The 14,192-nt window shown below is 60.6% G+C and overlaps 1 protein-coding gene across 3 annotated transcripts; it reads right to left on the minus strand.

Annotated features, from left to right (window-relative positions):
- Positions 1-60: 60 nt before the first annotated feature.
- On the minus strand, positions 61-13,966 carry TLE2 (transducin like enhancer of split 2). 3 transcript variants are annotated; one of them, XR_001413826.1, is made up of 18 exons: positions 13,902-13,966; positions 12,632-12,676; positions 10,643-10,705; positions 10,398-10,472; positions 9,823-10,015; positions 7,764-7,780; positions 6,037-6,129; positions 5,700-5,744; positions 4,778-4,918; positions 3,540-3,681; positions 2,402-2,562; positions 2,226-2,302; positions 1,642-1,891; positions 1,223-1,470; positions 955-1,098; positions 722-872; positions 506-582; positions 61-421 (listed from the first exon to the last, which is right to left on the minus strand). XR_001413826.1 is itself a non-coding variant. In XM_014958602.1 (18 exons), the coding sequence occupies exons 1-18, from the start codon at positions 13,920-13,922 to the stop codon at positions 314-316; spliced, it is 2,052 nt and encodes a 683-aa protein (XP_014814088.1). In that variant the 5' UTR covers positions 13,923-13,966; the 3' UTR covers positions 61-313. The 3 variants fall into 3 exon arrangements, 2 of the variants coding, with proteins under 2 accessions (XP_014814088.1, XP_014814087.1); XM_014958602.1 differs by having other exon boundaries at positions 955-1,102; positions 9,823-10,012; XM_014958601.1 differs by having other exon boundaries at positions 955-1,102.
- Positions 13,967-14,192: the final 226 nt, after the last annotated feature.

A 14,192-nucleotide genomic window follows, 5' to 3' on the forward strand; every position in this document is an offset into this window, starting at 1 on the left:
CACGTCCAGCTCCCCGTGCCCCCCGCCCCAAGGGACAGACCAGCCCCAGGACCCCCCCAACCAGCCCCTGCCGGGCCTGGGGGACGCCTGACCCCAGTGCCCCAACCCCCCAGCTCTGCCCATCACTCCCCGGGCAGGGAGTGGAGCTATGGCCTGGGCCTTGGCTTGGGGACTGAGAGGACGAGGAAGAGGAGGAGGATGCAAGCCGGGCTGCGGGAGGGATGGCCCGCACAGGAGGTCTCCCCCCCTGTGGTGGCTTTGGAGAAAGCCTGGCCCCTTCCCTGATGGAGGAGGGAGGGTGAGGGATGTGGACTCAGTACACCACCTCATACACTGTGGCCTTCTTGTCGCCAGAGCCCGTAACGATGAATTTGTCATTGAGGGAGATGTCACAGCTCAGCACCGAGGAGGACTCTTTAGACTGAACGGGAGAGAGGCGGAGGGTGAGGGCAGCGTTGGTGGCTGCAGCCACCCTCATCCCCCCCTCCAAATGCCTCCCCCGCACCTGGAAGATGCTGGCTCCGTAGGGCGTCCGCCAGGCGTTCAGCAGGTTGTCCTTCCCAGTGCTCACGAACCACTTCCCTGGGGCAGGAGACAGAGTGGGTCAGCATTTGGGACTAGGCACAGGGGCAAATAAAAAGGACCCCTCTCTGGGGCTGAATCGAGCAAGCCCCTGCTCCAAGGCTGACACAGCCAAGCAGAAACCACAGATCTTGCCTACCGCAGGAGGCGAATTTGAGGGAGAGGACACAGCTCTCATGGAGGTGCAGCTGGTACTTGTCTGGTTTGGTGACGTGCAGGATCTCCACGTTGCTGCTCTCCATGCCCACCGCCAGCCACTCTCCTGTTGGGCAGTACCCCAGGGAGAAGATCTGGAGGGACAGATGGGGTCAGGCACCACCATGGCAGGTCCCAGCCGGCCCCGGGGAGCCCCCAGCCGGCCCCAGCCCTGACCTGGGAGCTGAAGTCATGCTGCTGCAACTGACGGCCTTCCCGCAGGTCCCAGCACCGCACAGTATTGTCCAGTCCCCCTGTCCACAGCTTGGTGCCGTAATTAGAGATGTCGATGCAGCTGGCACCATCCGTGTGGCCTTGAAACTGCCTGGGAAAGAGGGGGACAGAGTGGCGAGGGCATGGTCATGAGGACTGGCAGCTCCCCACGAACCAGAATTTTCCCCCCATGTTCCTGTGCCCCCAGCCCCTGCCCCTGCCCCGGTCTCACCTCACCATGGTCTGGTTCTGCAGGTCCCACACCACGATGTTGCCGTCGCTGCAGCAGGAGAAGCAGACTTTGGCATCAGGGCTGATGGCCAGGGCATAGCAGGCAGGGGCCGAGGAGGTGAGCTCGGCCTTGATGCGGGGCGTGGGGGCCGCCAGGTCCCAGATGGAGAGGGTGCTGGCCTCCCCCCCCACGATCAGGCTGCGGCCGTCGGGGAGCAGCTTGCAGGAGCGGATGTAGTTGTCGCGGTTCTGAATTGGGATTACAGGGAATGGGGCGAGTGAAGGAGCTGGTCAGTGTATGGAGGATGCAGGAGACACATCTCCTTTCCTCATCCCAGACATGAAAGCACCCTCTGTCCCCTCCCTTGTAACAGGCACATTCCCCTTCCCCACACAATGTCGTTCTGTTCCTCCCCTTACCAGACAGTCCAGCTGAGCCACAGCCGTCTTGGTGCCCGGCTGCCCCACGTCCCACACCTTCACGCAGCCCTTGCCTCCAGTGTAGACATGCTGTGTGGAGTTGCTGATGGTGACGGCGCAGACCACCTCGCCATGGGTCAGGGTGTGGAGCTGCCGTGCGTGGCGGGGGATGCCGGAGCCGATGAGGGCGTCGGGGGGGAAGGGCACGGGCTGCATCTGCCCATCGGCGCTGACGTGGAAGGAGTAGGCACTGAAGGAGACAGAGACAGGACTGAACAACCCCTGTGTGAAGCCAGAGGGTGGGAACCAACGTCTCCCATTAGCCAGGCTCGGGCCAGGTGGAAGGTGCCCGGTGCACTTTGGCTAATGAGGGCTATAATTAACCAGCTCCTTGTTACCACCAGCTGTCCAGAATGAAAAGACAGAATTGGAGAGAAATCTGGGCAGGCCTTGCCCTGCCCCACAGCTCCTGGGGGTAGAAATGAACCCTGGAGAGGGAGACCCCCCCCGTGCCCACCCCGTGCTGCCTGGCTTGGCCCCTTGCTGCCCACCCTCCTGCAGCCCCCTTGTGCGCCCACACTTACGGTTTCCCTCCAGAGATGGTGGAGAGTGAGGATGAGATGGTGGAAGCCCTCAGGTGAGGGTGTGACTCAAAAGCCACCTGCACAAAGCAAAGGGCACATAGCGACCATAGTGCCAAAACCCCAGAAGGGGACACAAAGGCTGGATCCTGCCCTTCCCCTGTCCCTCAGTCACTTACCATTGGGGACCGGCCGTACATCACGGCGCTGCTGACCTGCGGCGCGAGGTGGATGCCCATGTACATGCTGGGGGCTGGGAGCTCCCCGTTGAGGGTGGCGTGAGGCACCATCCCAAAGGAGGATGCGAAGGGGCTGGAGACACTCAGTGGGCTGCGGAGAGCTGCACAGGGAGAGACCCACTCATTGCCCTGACCATTTCCCTGGTGTGACCATCACCCAAGAGAAAGGGGCATCTGGCACTGAATCCCGACAGCGTCACCTCTGCACAGGGCCCAGCCGAGCCTGGCACAAACCAGCAGACGAGGAGGGAGGCAGTCAGGTTGTGGGCTGAAAGCCAAAGACCAAAGGCGAGGGTCAGCCCTTGAGTCCCATCAGTCATGGATGCGGGACACAGTTCCAGCATGGATCAAAAGGCTCCATCACTCCAAAGGCCGTGCCCCAGACCGGCCATACCCCAGAGAGACCCTCCTCTGCTGCCAGCGCCTTCTCGGACTCGGCCAGGCCAAAGCACTTGCAGTTGATGGCTAAGTGCCTCTTCCTCCAGGGTTTTGATGGTTTATTGAAATCAATTCCAATTCAATTTTTGCTAAACCACTGTAATTTTCTAGCCAGACAAGGGTTTAACATCTCCAGTCCTGGTTCTATTTCTTCCTTGGGCTAACTGTCCTCTTCCCATCACCTTTTGGTCCCTTTGGCTAGACAGCAGCCAAGCTGTTCCAGAAACCTCTTCCCAAGGCTTCCCTAAATGTCTTCAAGGAAACTGAGGCAGGAAAATGGGGGTATGACCAGTTCACCACAGAGGCCACTACTGAGTGCTCACCCGCCTCCCCTTGTGCTTTCAGGAGAAGGTGGTCCCACTGACAGGGTCTCCTGGGTCAGCTGCATCTCGCCCAGGGTCTCACCCAGCGCATGCAAACCCTCACCCTGTGTGGATCCTCAGTGGCACAGGGAGACCGGGCACGACCTGCCATCCTGCAGCCCCATGTGCCCAGTGGTGGTCGTGGTCGATAAGTTTGATTACGTGGAAAAAAACTAGTCCCCCAGCTCTGCTGATGTGTCCCGCCTCCCTTCCCTCGCCCCAGCCCCACAGCAGCACCTGCAGCAGAGCCTGACACCCCCGTGTCCCCCCACACTCACTGATGCCGTCGGTGGCCGGTGCCTTGGCAGGGGGCGGCCGGAGCAGCACAGCTGAGCTGGGCCCGGGGCCAGGTGTGGGGGAGTCACGGGGCGGCGAGGAAGAAGAGGGCTTGGAGGTGGGCACGCTGGCGGGAGGGTCAGTCTGCAGGGTAGAGGGAAGAGCAGCCTCAGGGGTGGGGGCAGCCACCCCCAGCTCCGCACACCAGCCAGCAGCCTCCAGCCACTGGGAGAGGAGCAGGCACCAAGAGCACTGCCCCCAGACAGAGCAGGACAGGGGGGGAACTCGGCTGTCATGGGCCCGAACCCACTCCCTTCCTCCTTTCCACCCTCCCCATGGCGTGGAGGGGGGGACCCTCCCCACATCTCCATCCCCCCTGAGTGCAAACACCCAATGCAAACCCGGGGTCACCCCAAACTGCCCCAATCCCACACCCCTGCGGCACCCTGCCATCGGCACGGGGCCTGAGGGGACATTGTACCCAGACCTGCTGCTCCCTCATGTGAAATCCCTCCTGTGTGGGGGGACCCCCCAGTGCCCAGCCCCACAGAGCAGGACCAGGATGCCTGGGACCAACCGGACAACCGGACGCTCTGATCCCCACAGCCATTTCATTCCTGTCTTTTTTCTTGCCTCTCCTATTTCTTCTCTTTTTCTGCCTGGGGATTTTGTCGACACCAGCAAAGGAAAAAAAATTAATAACAGAGAAAAGCTACGTGCTGTGCTGGCAGATTGCTCAGGGCGCTTTGTCTGCTCTAATCCGATTGTGCCAGGAGCCGCTGCTCGCTGCTCCCGCGGCCCCCAGCCGGCTCCTGACCCTGGGATGGCGGGGATGCATGGCCTTGGTCCCCATGGTGCTGGGAGGGATGAGGACTGGTAGAAATGTCCCTCCCCCTTCCCACACGCTGATGTTTCAATCTGAGCATTGGGCTGGTGCTTGGCAAGGAGGAGGGGAAAAAAAAAAGAATCGATTGCTGAGAGCAGCTCTGGGGAATCCTGCCGGCAGCTGGATGGAAATACCTGCAGAGCCAGGGCTCTGCCCAGCCCATCATCAGCCTCCCTCCCAGGGCCGGGCCTCTGCTCCCAGCGCTGGGGAGGCCGGTGGGGGTACCAGGCACCCGGCACTGGCATCTCCTCGCCCACCTTCAGGGCTGCAGCCAATGGGCCACATTGAAATTCAGGGCCATGTTCCCAGCCCTGCTGCCCACCCCCAGCCCGGGGGGGCCATGCTACTGCCTACCAGCATCTGGTCCTTTGGCTTGAGGGGCGTCGTGCTCCGGCTGGAGGCGATGGAGGCAGGGCTCTCGGGCATCTCCTGGCGGGACGGAGGGGGCCGGCTGCTGGGCGTGCGGCCGGGGCTGCTGGGCTCTGAGTGGGGATCCTGGGGGAAGAGGAGATCTCTGAGATGCAGGAACCCCAGTCCCTCTGCACAGGAGGGCAGGTACAATAGGGGGCCTAGAGAGACACCCCCAGACCAGAGCCCAGCAGGGACCGTCAAGCCCCGTCCACTCCCTGCTGCCCGTTGCCCCCTGTCTCCCTGAGTGGCATTAACAAGGAGCCTCCCCTCAGAGGCCTCAGCTCTGCTGCATGAGCCTCTGGATGAGAAACCTCCTTGATTTTTCTCTTTGAACAAAATCAGAAGTGACAGCAGATTCAGAGGACGCTGGTGACCACGGGTGCCTTCACAAGGAGGGATGAGACCAGCTCACCCGAGGAACTGAGAAAGGGCCTCCTGGCAGCCCCTTGACAGCATCTCAGCAGTAAGGCCACCCTTCAGCTCTCACACTCCTAGAACCATTCAATTAGGACTGTGAATTTTATCACCATAATTACACCGACGAGCAGTTTTTATAAGTGTCGTTCTCTGCAGAAAACCCTGCTGATGTTCCTTTCAGGGCTTGGGAATTGTTAGGAGGAGAAAAAAAAAAGAAAAAGAAAAAGTGTTGTCCCTCCCCCCAGTCTTGCAGGGGAGGAAAATCAATGTCCCCAGAAACATCATCTCTACCAAGAACACATCAGAGCAGGGCTGGCACACACTCCTGCCTAGCAGCAATGACCGGGAGCCTAACAAACCTTGGGAACCAGAGTGCTAAACCTGATGACCACAGCTGGAGCTGGACACCCTGTGGGGCTTCAGCACACCTTGAAGGGTGGGGGCTTACCTCATCCACCACCAGATTGTAGTCGCTCTTGTCCCCATCGCTGTCCTAGGGGGGAGAAACCCAGTCAGGAGTGGGAGAGGCAGGACCAAGCTCCGGGCCCTGCCCCACAGGACCCCGACCAAGAGAGACTCCATTTTCCCCTCACATCACTTCTTGTGGACCAATGCCATGTCCTGCCGGCAGCGACTCAACCCTCTGCCCAAGGGTCCTCCCCCGGGCTCTTCATTTTCTTGGTTTCTTTTTGCAGGATCACAGCTCCCCGCACTGAGGGAGGCCCAGAGCTCCCGGTCACCCCGTGCCCCATCCTGTCCCCGTGCCACGCTCCCACTGCACTCACATAATGCCCGGGCAGGTCCTTCTCCTCCCGCTTCCGCTTCAGCTCTGACCGCTCCTCGTCCTGCAGGCTCTCGGGAGGGGAGACAGAAACGCTCTGTGCCAGAGAGGGAGGAGGAAGGTGTATGAGCAGGGGGGGAGCAGGCAGCCCTCAAAGCCCTGCCAGCCCCGCTTCCTCTCTGGAAGAGACCTCCCGGTGCCCAGCATCCAGCCAGCTATCAGACCCATCAGTGCCACAGCCGGTCCTGGGCATGGGAGTCCCCTTTCCCCACCGAGAAGATGTCAGGGCTAAAAGGGGAGGCACAGCTGTCCCCCCCTGCACAGATACCTGTGTCACCCCCTTACTAGCATCCTGCACACCCAGGCTGAGAGTCCTCTAAGACCCAAATTCACCCGGTGACAGAGATGGGATTTAGTCTGGTGCTTTAAGCAAGGATGGGGAAGACATTTCCAGACCCTGGGCTCTCACCCAAATTTATCCATTCAGCTCTGATGGGGCAGAGGGAGGGGGAGCAGGATGGGGACTGTCCCCAGGGTTGGCTGCCCACAGTCTCCTACACGGACAGGAGGCAGATATACATTCAGGGTGCTCAGAGACTCGCCTGTGTCCAGCCCCAACACGCCATCCCTTTCCCAGCTCGCCCCTGAAATCTCCAAAACCGCTGCCCTCATCCCTTCCTGCATGAAGCCAGAGCTGAGGAAGCAGCATCCCCAGCGTGGGGGAGAGCAGACCCGCCCCTTCGGGAGATAACCAGGCATGGCGGAGTGGAAAATCCCCACTGGAGCCTTGTTTACTTCGCCTTAACCCTGCCGCTGCAGAAGCTGGTGGGCTGGGAAGCAGGATGGGGCTGAGCTGGACAAATGTCCCTTCCCTGAGATATTGCCAGCAGCCGCAAGGGTGTCCCAAATCCCCTCCAGCCCCCCCACGCACTGCTCGGAGGATGATAATGCAATCAAGTGATGCCTGCCCACCCGCAGAGCCCTGCAAAGCAGAGGAACACCAGCCTGACACCGGTGACCACAGAGGCTGCCCGTCCTCCCACAGCAGCCGGGGCATTGGGCCAGGGCAGTTTCTGGGGAATAGCCCCACCGACCCTCCAAGGACTGCTCCTAGAGCCGTTTGTGCCAGGGGCTGGGAAGAAAATGCCCCATCCCAAACCTCCCAGATGGCTGATTGTTTCCAGCCCACACATCAGGAGAACCCAGTAGGAGACCTGGAGCCCACAGCAGAAGGGGAGCAGGGTGCCTGGGCTGTGGTGTGCCAGGAAACAATGTGGACCTGCTCTATCTCTGCCCTCCCCGAGGAGCCCTGCAACCTCAACTTGGCCCCGGTGTGAAGGAGACCCCAGTCCCCACCACTGCCTCCCAGGCTGCCGCCGGGCAGCTCGGCCACCTCAGGGCTGTTTGCTCTGAAAGGGTCAGGAAACAAAACATTCCTGGAAACCCTACTGCCAGCGCTTGCCAAGGGAGCCCGCTGTGGCCCCTGCGCCCGCTTGGCTGCCAGTGCTGGCTCCGGTCACCAGCGTCCCCAAAGCCAAATCCACCACCGCCACCAGTGTCCCCTCTGCAGCTCGGCTCCCCCAGCACCCCCAGGGGCCAGCTCTGCCTCCTGCCCAGAGACCTGGAGATGCTCGAAGGGACCCGGGGGCTGTCGGGGGGAAGCCCATCCACTTGCCCACACATCCAGGCCAGCCGCGGCCACTGGCCCAGCCAGAGCCAGGCAGGACTTACCCGGCTCGGGGTGCGCTCTGGAGCCCAGGTGGCAGCAGGGAGAGCATCCAGGCAGGTCGGTGTCAGGGAGGCAGAGGGGAGGAGAGGAACAGGCCATTAGTGTGGAGGCTGCACCCAGTGTACGGGACAGGGAGGAGAGGGGGGCACCACAGGGCACCTTGGGAGGAGACAGCAGGCTGAAACAATCGCACCCGATTTCTCACTTTGCCCATCAGCAGCACGTATTCTCTGATGTCTAACCACTCCTCCTTGGGGAAACAGGGTGAATCTCTATTCACCCACCTACTTTCAAGAAATTCAGTCCAGCTTTGGAATCTCTTCCCTGGACATGGTGACAAGTCTAAGGGTGCCAGGAGGGGACGAGCCAGTCAGCCAGCTGAGACCTCCTGAATCACACCCATCCTATGTCCTTAGGAAGCCACGCTAAAAAGCCCTGCTTGGAAACCCTCTGAGGGTTTCTGACATGCACAACAAAACAAGTCCACCTCCCTAAGCTCAGGGAAGAAGTGCCAGGCATTTGCTGCAAACCTAAGCATAGGTTTATGGGATGGGGTCTAGCAACCCTCCCCACTTGATTTCGCTCCTAAGGATCACATCAGCATTTGGAGAGAACAAACTGGTCCTGGTCTCTGCTGGAAGCAGGCGGGTACCAGGAGACGGAGGGACCTTCTGTGTGGGCAGCACAAAGCCACCTGGCACCTCAGCCCTGGCTCATCTTGATCCACACCAGCTCTGGCTGACCGTGGCACAGCACCAGAGATTAACCCAAGACATATATACGATGTCATTATTATTTTTTTAAAGGCATTATTCTGGGTGTCTTTGCACCCTCTGCCACTGGATGCCCCTGCCAAGGAGCAGCTCTGGGCTGTGCAACGGGAGGCAGAGGCTGCCGGGTCTCTAAGGGTTAAGGCAGGCACAGAACAGCCTGCTTTTATCCTCTTTCTGGAGTTTGTTTTTCTCCTCCGGGGGAAGGCCATCCTTAAAGAAACACTGACAGAAATAAAACCACAGACACCTGCGTGCAGCGGCAGGGAGCAGACACGGACAGTTTCCTGCTGCTATTTTCACCACCTTGAAGTCTTAGAAGCAAAACTGGATCATTAGGAAAATGCAACAAACCCCTCCACTGCCCAGTTTTTCTGTTACCGTTGGGCCCTGTCCCAGCAGCATTTCCAGGCCCTGAATTGGGGACATTGGGAGCAGCCAGCACCTTCCCCAGAGGAGCATTGCTTTGGCTGCTGAATTTTACTGCCTGTTTCTAGCCTGTGGGGCTGCCCCGAGCCCCCTGCCCATGCCTCAGCACCCCCCTCAGCAAAACAACCCGATGCCCGCGCTCGGCAGAAGGGGACGAGCTTAGAGCAGCTTCTCCTTCATGCAGCACTTCAATAGCCACAAGCCACCAGCAAAGGTGGGTGGTGTTATTAATTTGGCCCAGGCCTGCCAGTAGCGTTCAGAGCACTGATTTAACGATGATTAAATATTGATGATGTTTGTAAAGCACTTTGTGATCCTGATGGAGGAGGCACCCATAAGGACGAGGAATTACTGCTATTTACAAGGCACCACACACACAATAAGGCTCTGCTTTCTAAATTCCTTGCCACAGACCCATGGTTCCCACAATTTCTACCAGGGGCTTGCAACAGTACTTTCCCTTAAAGTCTCGGCTTTGGGCATCAGATCTTTGCATGGTGTAAACAGAGAGGGTTTCTCGGGCAGGGATCTCAGGTCCTCCCAGCTGGAAGGGTGGTCCCAGGGGACCCTCACAGACTGGGAACCCCCAGGGGAGCAGGAACACCCCTGTGTGCTCACACAGCGCCCAGAGCCCCCTGCCCAGCCCCCGGGGTGCACACACAGCCACCGCCCCGCCATCCCTGCTCAGCTGGTCACAGAGCCAGCCTCCCAGGACTGCAGATATTTAATTAGCTTGATCCGTCACTCGCAGCACTTCCCGCTCCCCCTAGCCCCAGGGAGCAGCTGCTGAGCATCGGGGAGCCCTGGCAGAGCAGGCAGCGGGATCCCTACAAAGGGTTAATCCAGCTGTGCTCCCCCTTACCTCTGTTCTCCCCATCCTGGGCCACTCTGTCCTCCTTGGCAGCCAGCTGGGACTGTGCCATCAATGCCCCAGAGAGGGCCAGGAGCCCCGAGGTGCCGCTGGCCCCACTCAGGCTGGAAGGTGGCATGCCGGAGGGGTGGGGGGTCAGCGGGATGGGGGATGCATGGTGGGAAAGGTGCTGAAGCTGCTGCTGCTGAAAGAGAAAGAGCAAATGGTCCTGGATGCGGGAGGGGTCGGCCGCAGCCATGCCCACATCCCTTGGCGATGCAAAGAGCGATGGGATGAGACGGGAGGTGAGGAGGAGGAGGGGAGCAGGGCTGTGGAGGCTGCACAGTCCGGAGCATATCGCCTGCCCCCTCCACCCGAGGCACCCCAAGCTCCTCCCTGTCACAGAGGGATCCCAACACGTGGCAGATCAGGGCAGCAGGGGCCCGGGAGAATCCCAAAGGCCACCCACTGCCTCCGGGACACTGTGACAAACCCTCTTGCTGGAGGGGACCAGCCCTGGGCTTACAGAAGCAGTAGAGACCCTGGCTCCCCATCAATGCACCACATGGTCCAAGCCCCTGACTCACCCCGACAATGCTGTTCAGCTCCCCCATGGTGACCTGCTTGGCCCGCTCCACAGCCTGCAGGACCTGCTGCTGGTGCTGGCAAGGAAGAGCACCGGGAGGTCACACCATGTTCCTGGCTGGAGGGACCCCACGGCCCAGCATTGCCTCGGGCTGTGCGGCCCCCTCTCCCATCCCTCCAGACGAGGCTCCTGAGGGCCTCGGGAGAAGCCCGAGCCGTCTGGTACATCCCCTGCCTCCCCCCTTACCTCCTGCGTCAGAAAGGGTATAATCTGGGCACAGATGGCACTCAGTCTCTTGACAATCTCTGCCTGGAAGAGGAAGGAGGTATCACCATGGACGGGAAGGCTCTGAGCCCTGTCCCATCCCCTCCAGCGGCAGGGAGGGCAGCCAGGCACCCTGCGGACACAGGCAGCCTCTGCCAGGAGTTCACCCCCCCCAACTTGCTCAGTGTAAATCCCACTGCTGCCTCTGCTCCCTGATGGGATTTCCTAGGCTGCTGCCAAGGGAGGACTCTGCCCAGGGCTGTGGGACCCTCCCAGGCTGTCAGGTCCCCCCAGGCACACAGTAGGGAACCCGACTCCTAAATCTCTCCATGGATCCAGGCCAAGCCGAGCTCCGAGCTGTCAGTCCTTTCGCAGCCCAGCTGGCTTTGCTCAGCCCAAACCCATCTTGGCTTTGCGGGCTGCCGCTCTCGCAGCCAGCGGGCAGGCTGGCAGGGAGGGAGGAGAGTCAAGCCACAAGCGCTGGCAGCTGGCCACCGGCACGCTGCTCGCTCCCTGAACATCGCACTCCAACCCAGGGCAGAGCAAGGGAGACGTAGAATTCACACAAACGAGTTCAGCCCCCTCCGCATCGCGCCAGCAAAGCGCCAACGGCAGTACCTGCTCTGCCCTCCCCACTCCCACCCCTGCTGAAGCCCCCGGCAGCTCCCCCTGCCCCGTCCCGGGGAGCAGAGGCACAGAGCACCCCCAAAACCTGTCCCCTGCCCAGTGAGGAAACATCAAGGACCTGGCGCATTCTCTGCTCAGCCTGCGGTTACAGACAGACCCATGGCCACATTCCCAGCAGGTCAGCGGCACTTCCCAAGGGAAGGGGCTGTGGCTCCCAGCCCACTCTCTCCAAAAGAAAACCCACACCTCCCAGGGAAAACTTGATCCCCCCCTCCCACTGCAAATCCACCCCGGCACCGGCGGAGGGACTGGCTGCTCTGAAGAGTTCTCTCATCTCAGGTTTCCGACAATCCCTGACAGCGTTCAGAGAGGTCAAACCAGGCACAAAGCGGCACAGAACAAAGGGGACATTTACCTGCTGCGTTCAAAGGCTGCCTGGCCCCAGGAGCTCCCCTTCGCCCACCAGCCCTCTGGTCACTGTGGGTCCCGTGTCAGCCACTGCCCCCACGCAGGACCCCAGAGACCCCTCTCCAGACCTCTTCTGCCCAGGCAGAGCTGGGAGCCGGACCCCAGGTGGACCAGGGGTCCCTTCCCCACCCACTTGGCCATCGCCTCTGTCACCCCACATGGCTCGGGCCATCCCTGGGTGCCCATCCCACCCCTGGGCACTAGTCCCACCAGAGCCTGGTGCACGTGGGGACGGCAGGAACGTGCTCGCAGACTCTGCGACTCTCCCTGCTAACAAAAGGAGCAAACTCGAAGGGGCTGAGCCAGCTGGAGGAATATGGCAGTTGACTTGCCACTTTGTCAGGCATTGGTCCAAACTAATTTCCCTGGCAGAGAGCCCGTGATGACTAGATTGATAAATCCGAAGAGGGAAAGCAAATTAACGCTGGAACAAAAGGGGAACCAGGGAAGGGTGAAAACACTCCTCTGGCTTCAGGAAAGGAAAAGGGGATTAAAAAAAAAAAAGAAGAGGAGAGGAGGAGAGGAGGAGAGGAGGAGAGAAATAAAAAGACAATCCATTTGCCTCTGGGCTCCAGCTCCTGCTGTTTCCTCCAGGGTCCCTCCTGCGTCGGGGGCCCCAGTGTGCAGGGTTCATGGCCAGACTATGAGAGGTGCTTCGAGATGGCAGGGTAGGAACCCTGTCCCAGGGCACCCACCTCGACTCAACAGCGTATGGACTGACAACAGCCAAACCCCGTTGCACGCACAGAGCCCTGCTCTGGCTCCCAGGCCGTTACAGCTACATGGGGATGAGGGAGATCATTTTCCAACAAAGCCCCCTTCCTCGGCCTCTTCCCCGCCACCCCTGGCTGCTGGCCCAGACCCCACCTCACTCACCTGCTTGTGCATTTCGATGTTCAGCCCGTAGGACATCTCATAGTACTGACAGCAAAACAGAACACAGCAGGGTTAGGGGCCACCTAGACCAACCGTCCGGTGGCCAGCCAGGGGCTCAGCAGCCCCACTCCCCCCAGCCAAACCCTGCCGCTGCTGCCAAGGGTCCCTGCTCCCCCCAGCCCATCAGAAACAGCATGTTCAGCACAGTACAGGCTGAGACCGTGCCACCAGCCTGGGACAAGATAGGGAGCAGCCACAGCATGGGCTGTTTAACACCCGTGATGATCACACTGCAGTTTCTGCGTTAGTTTAAGCCAGCCCCGCTGCCCCCCACATCCCCTCCTGTCCTGTCCCTTCCCACTCCCAGCCCCCACCCAGTCACAGGGTGGCCATGGCCACACGAAAGCAAAGGTGGCATCGGGTCACCAGTCACTAGTGACTCTGGCAATGGTGACAGCAGCAGACTCTGTCCCCTTGCCCCTGAGGATGGGGAAGGGGGCACCAGAGGACCTGCCTTCCCCCAGCAAAGCCCATTTCAAATGTGGCAGCCCATCCCTGGGAATCCCTGAGCCAGGATGTGAGGACGGGGCCTCAAGCTGGTGGGCGACAGGAACATGCCCTGCGATGCCCTTAGAGCCAAGTACACCCCCAGCCTCAGGGACAGGGCTATTGTCACCCAGGGAGTGGGGGTTGCCCAAGTTTAGGTCTGTTCGCCTTTTGGGCGGCATAATTTGGGTTCCCCCTTTCCACAGAGGGGCCGTTAATGCCAAGTGCTGGAGGTGAGGGAATGCTCTGCAGTTCCCATCCTCTTCCAGTCCTTCCAGCAGCTCCCCCCACCAGCCCAGCTCGGGCTGGTGCCCGGGGTGGCTCGCTGTCAGGGCCTATTAATGCCACACTGGCACCTGCCCTGCTCCTTCTAAAGGCTTCCCCTTCCCTCCAAAACACCAGCCTCGGGGTGTCACTCCCAAGACACCCCCTCTTGGGAAGGAGATGGGGAGGAGGGGGCAGCTCTCTTAAAAGGCCAAACAAGAATAACAGAACCTATGTCGGGATCGCTGGGCTCCAGCAGACATCAGCAGAGCCAGCGGTTGCTAGGAATAACAGTTAACTCCTTCCTACCCCCCACACCCCCCACCCCACCACCCAGGCCCGGCACCCCCCTGGCAGAGGTGGCCCGGGGAGGCCGCTGGCCATTGGGGCGAGTGGCCAAGTGGAGCTCGAGGTCAGGGACACTCTGGGGGAGGCAGGGGACAGGGCCGGGGTGGCTCACCATGACATAATGTCTCTGCATCTCTGTCTTCTCACTCACCAGCTTCTCACATTCCAGCTTCAGGCTGTGAGGAGGATCCACGGCTTCACTCACGGACCCACATCTCCTGTCCTGTCCCCCCCCCCCCCCCCCACATCTCCTGTCTCATGGGGCTGCGGGGGTGTCACACACACCCCTCCCTGGGGGTCCCCGAACCCCTGCGGCTGTGTCCCCACAGCCCCCGCACCCCCCAGAGGGTCCGTCGATCCCCCCCAGAGCTCCGTCCCCACGGCGCTGCTGCCGTCCCCTCCG

This window comes from Calidris pugnax, unplaced genomic scaffold (assembly GCF_001431845.1).
Source record: "Calidris pugnax isolate Ruff unplaced genomic scaffold, ASM143184v1 scaffold425, whole genome shotgun sequence".
In the NCBI taxonomy this organism is placed as follows: Eukaryota; Metazoa; Chordata; class Aves; order Charadriiformes; family Scolopacidae; genus Calidris; species Calidris pugnax.

Coding starts and splice junctions, on each gene's coding strand:
- TLE2 (XM_014958601.1), bottom strand. CDS start 13,922: ATGCAGAGACATTATGTCATG. Junction 12,677..13,901: donor TGCAGAGACATTATGTCATG/GTGAGCCACCCC, acceptor TTTTGCTGTCAG/TACTATGAGATGTCCTACGG. Junction 873..954: donor AGCATGACTTCAGCTCCCAG/GTCAGGGCTGGG, acceptor CTGTCCCTCCAG/ATCTTCTCCCTGGGGTACTG.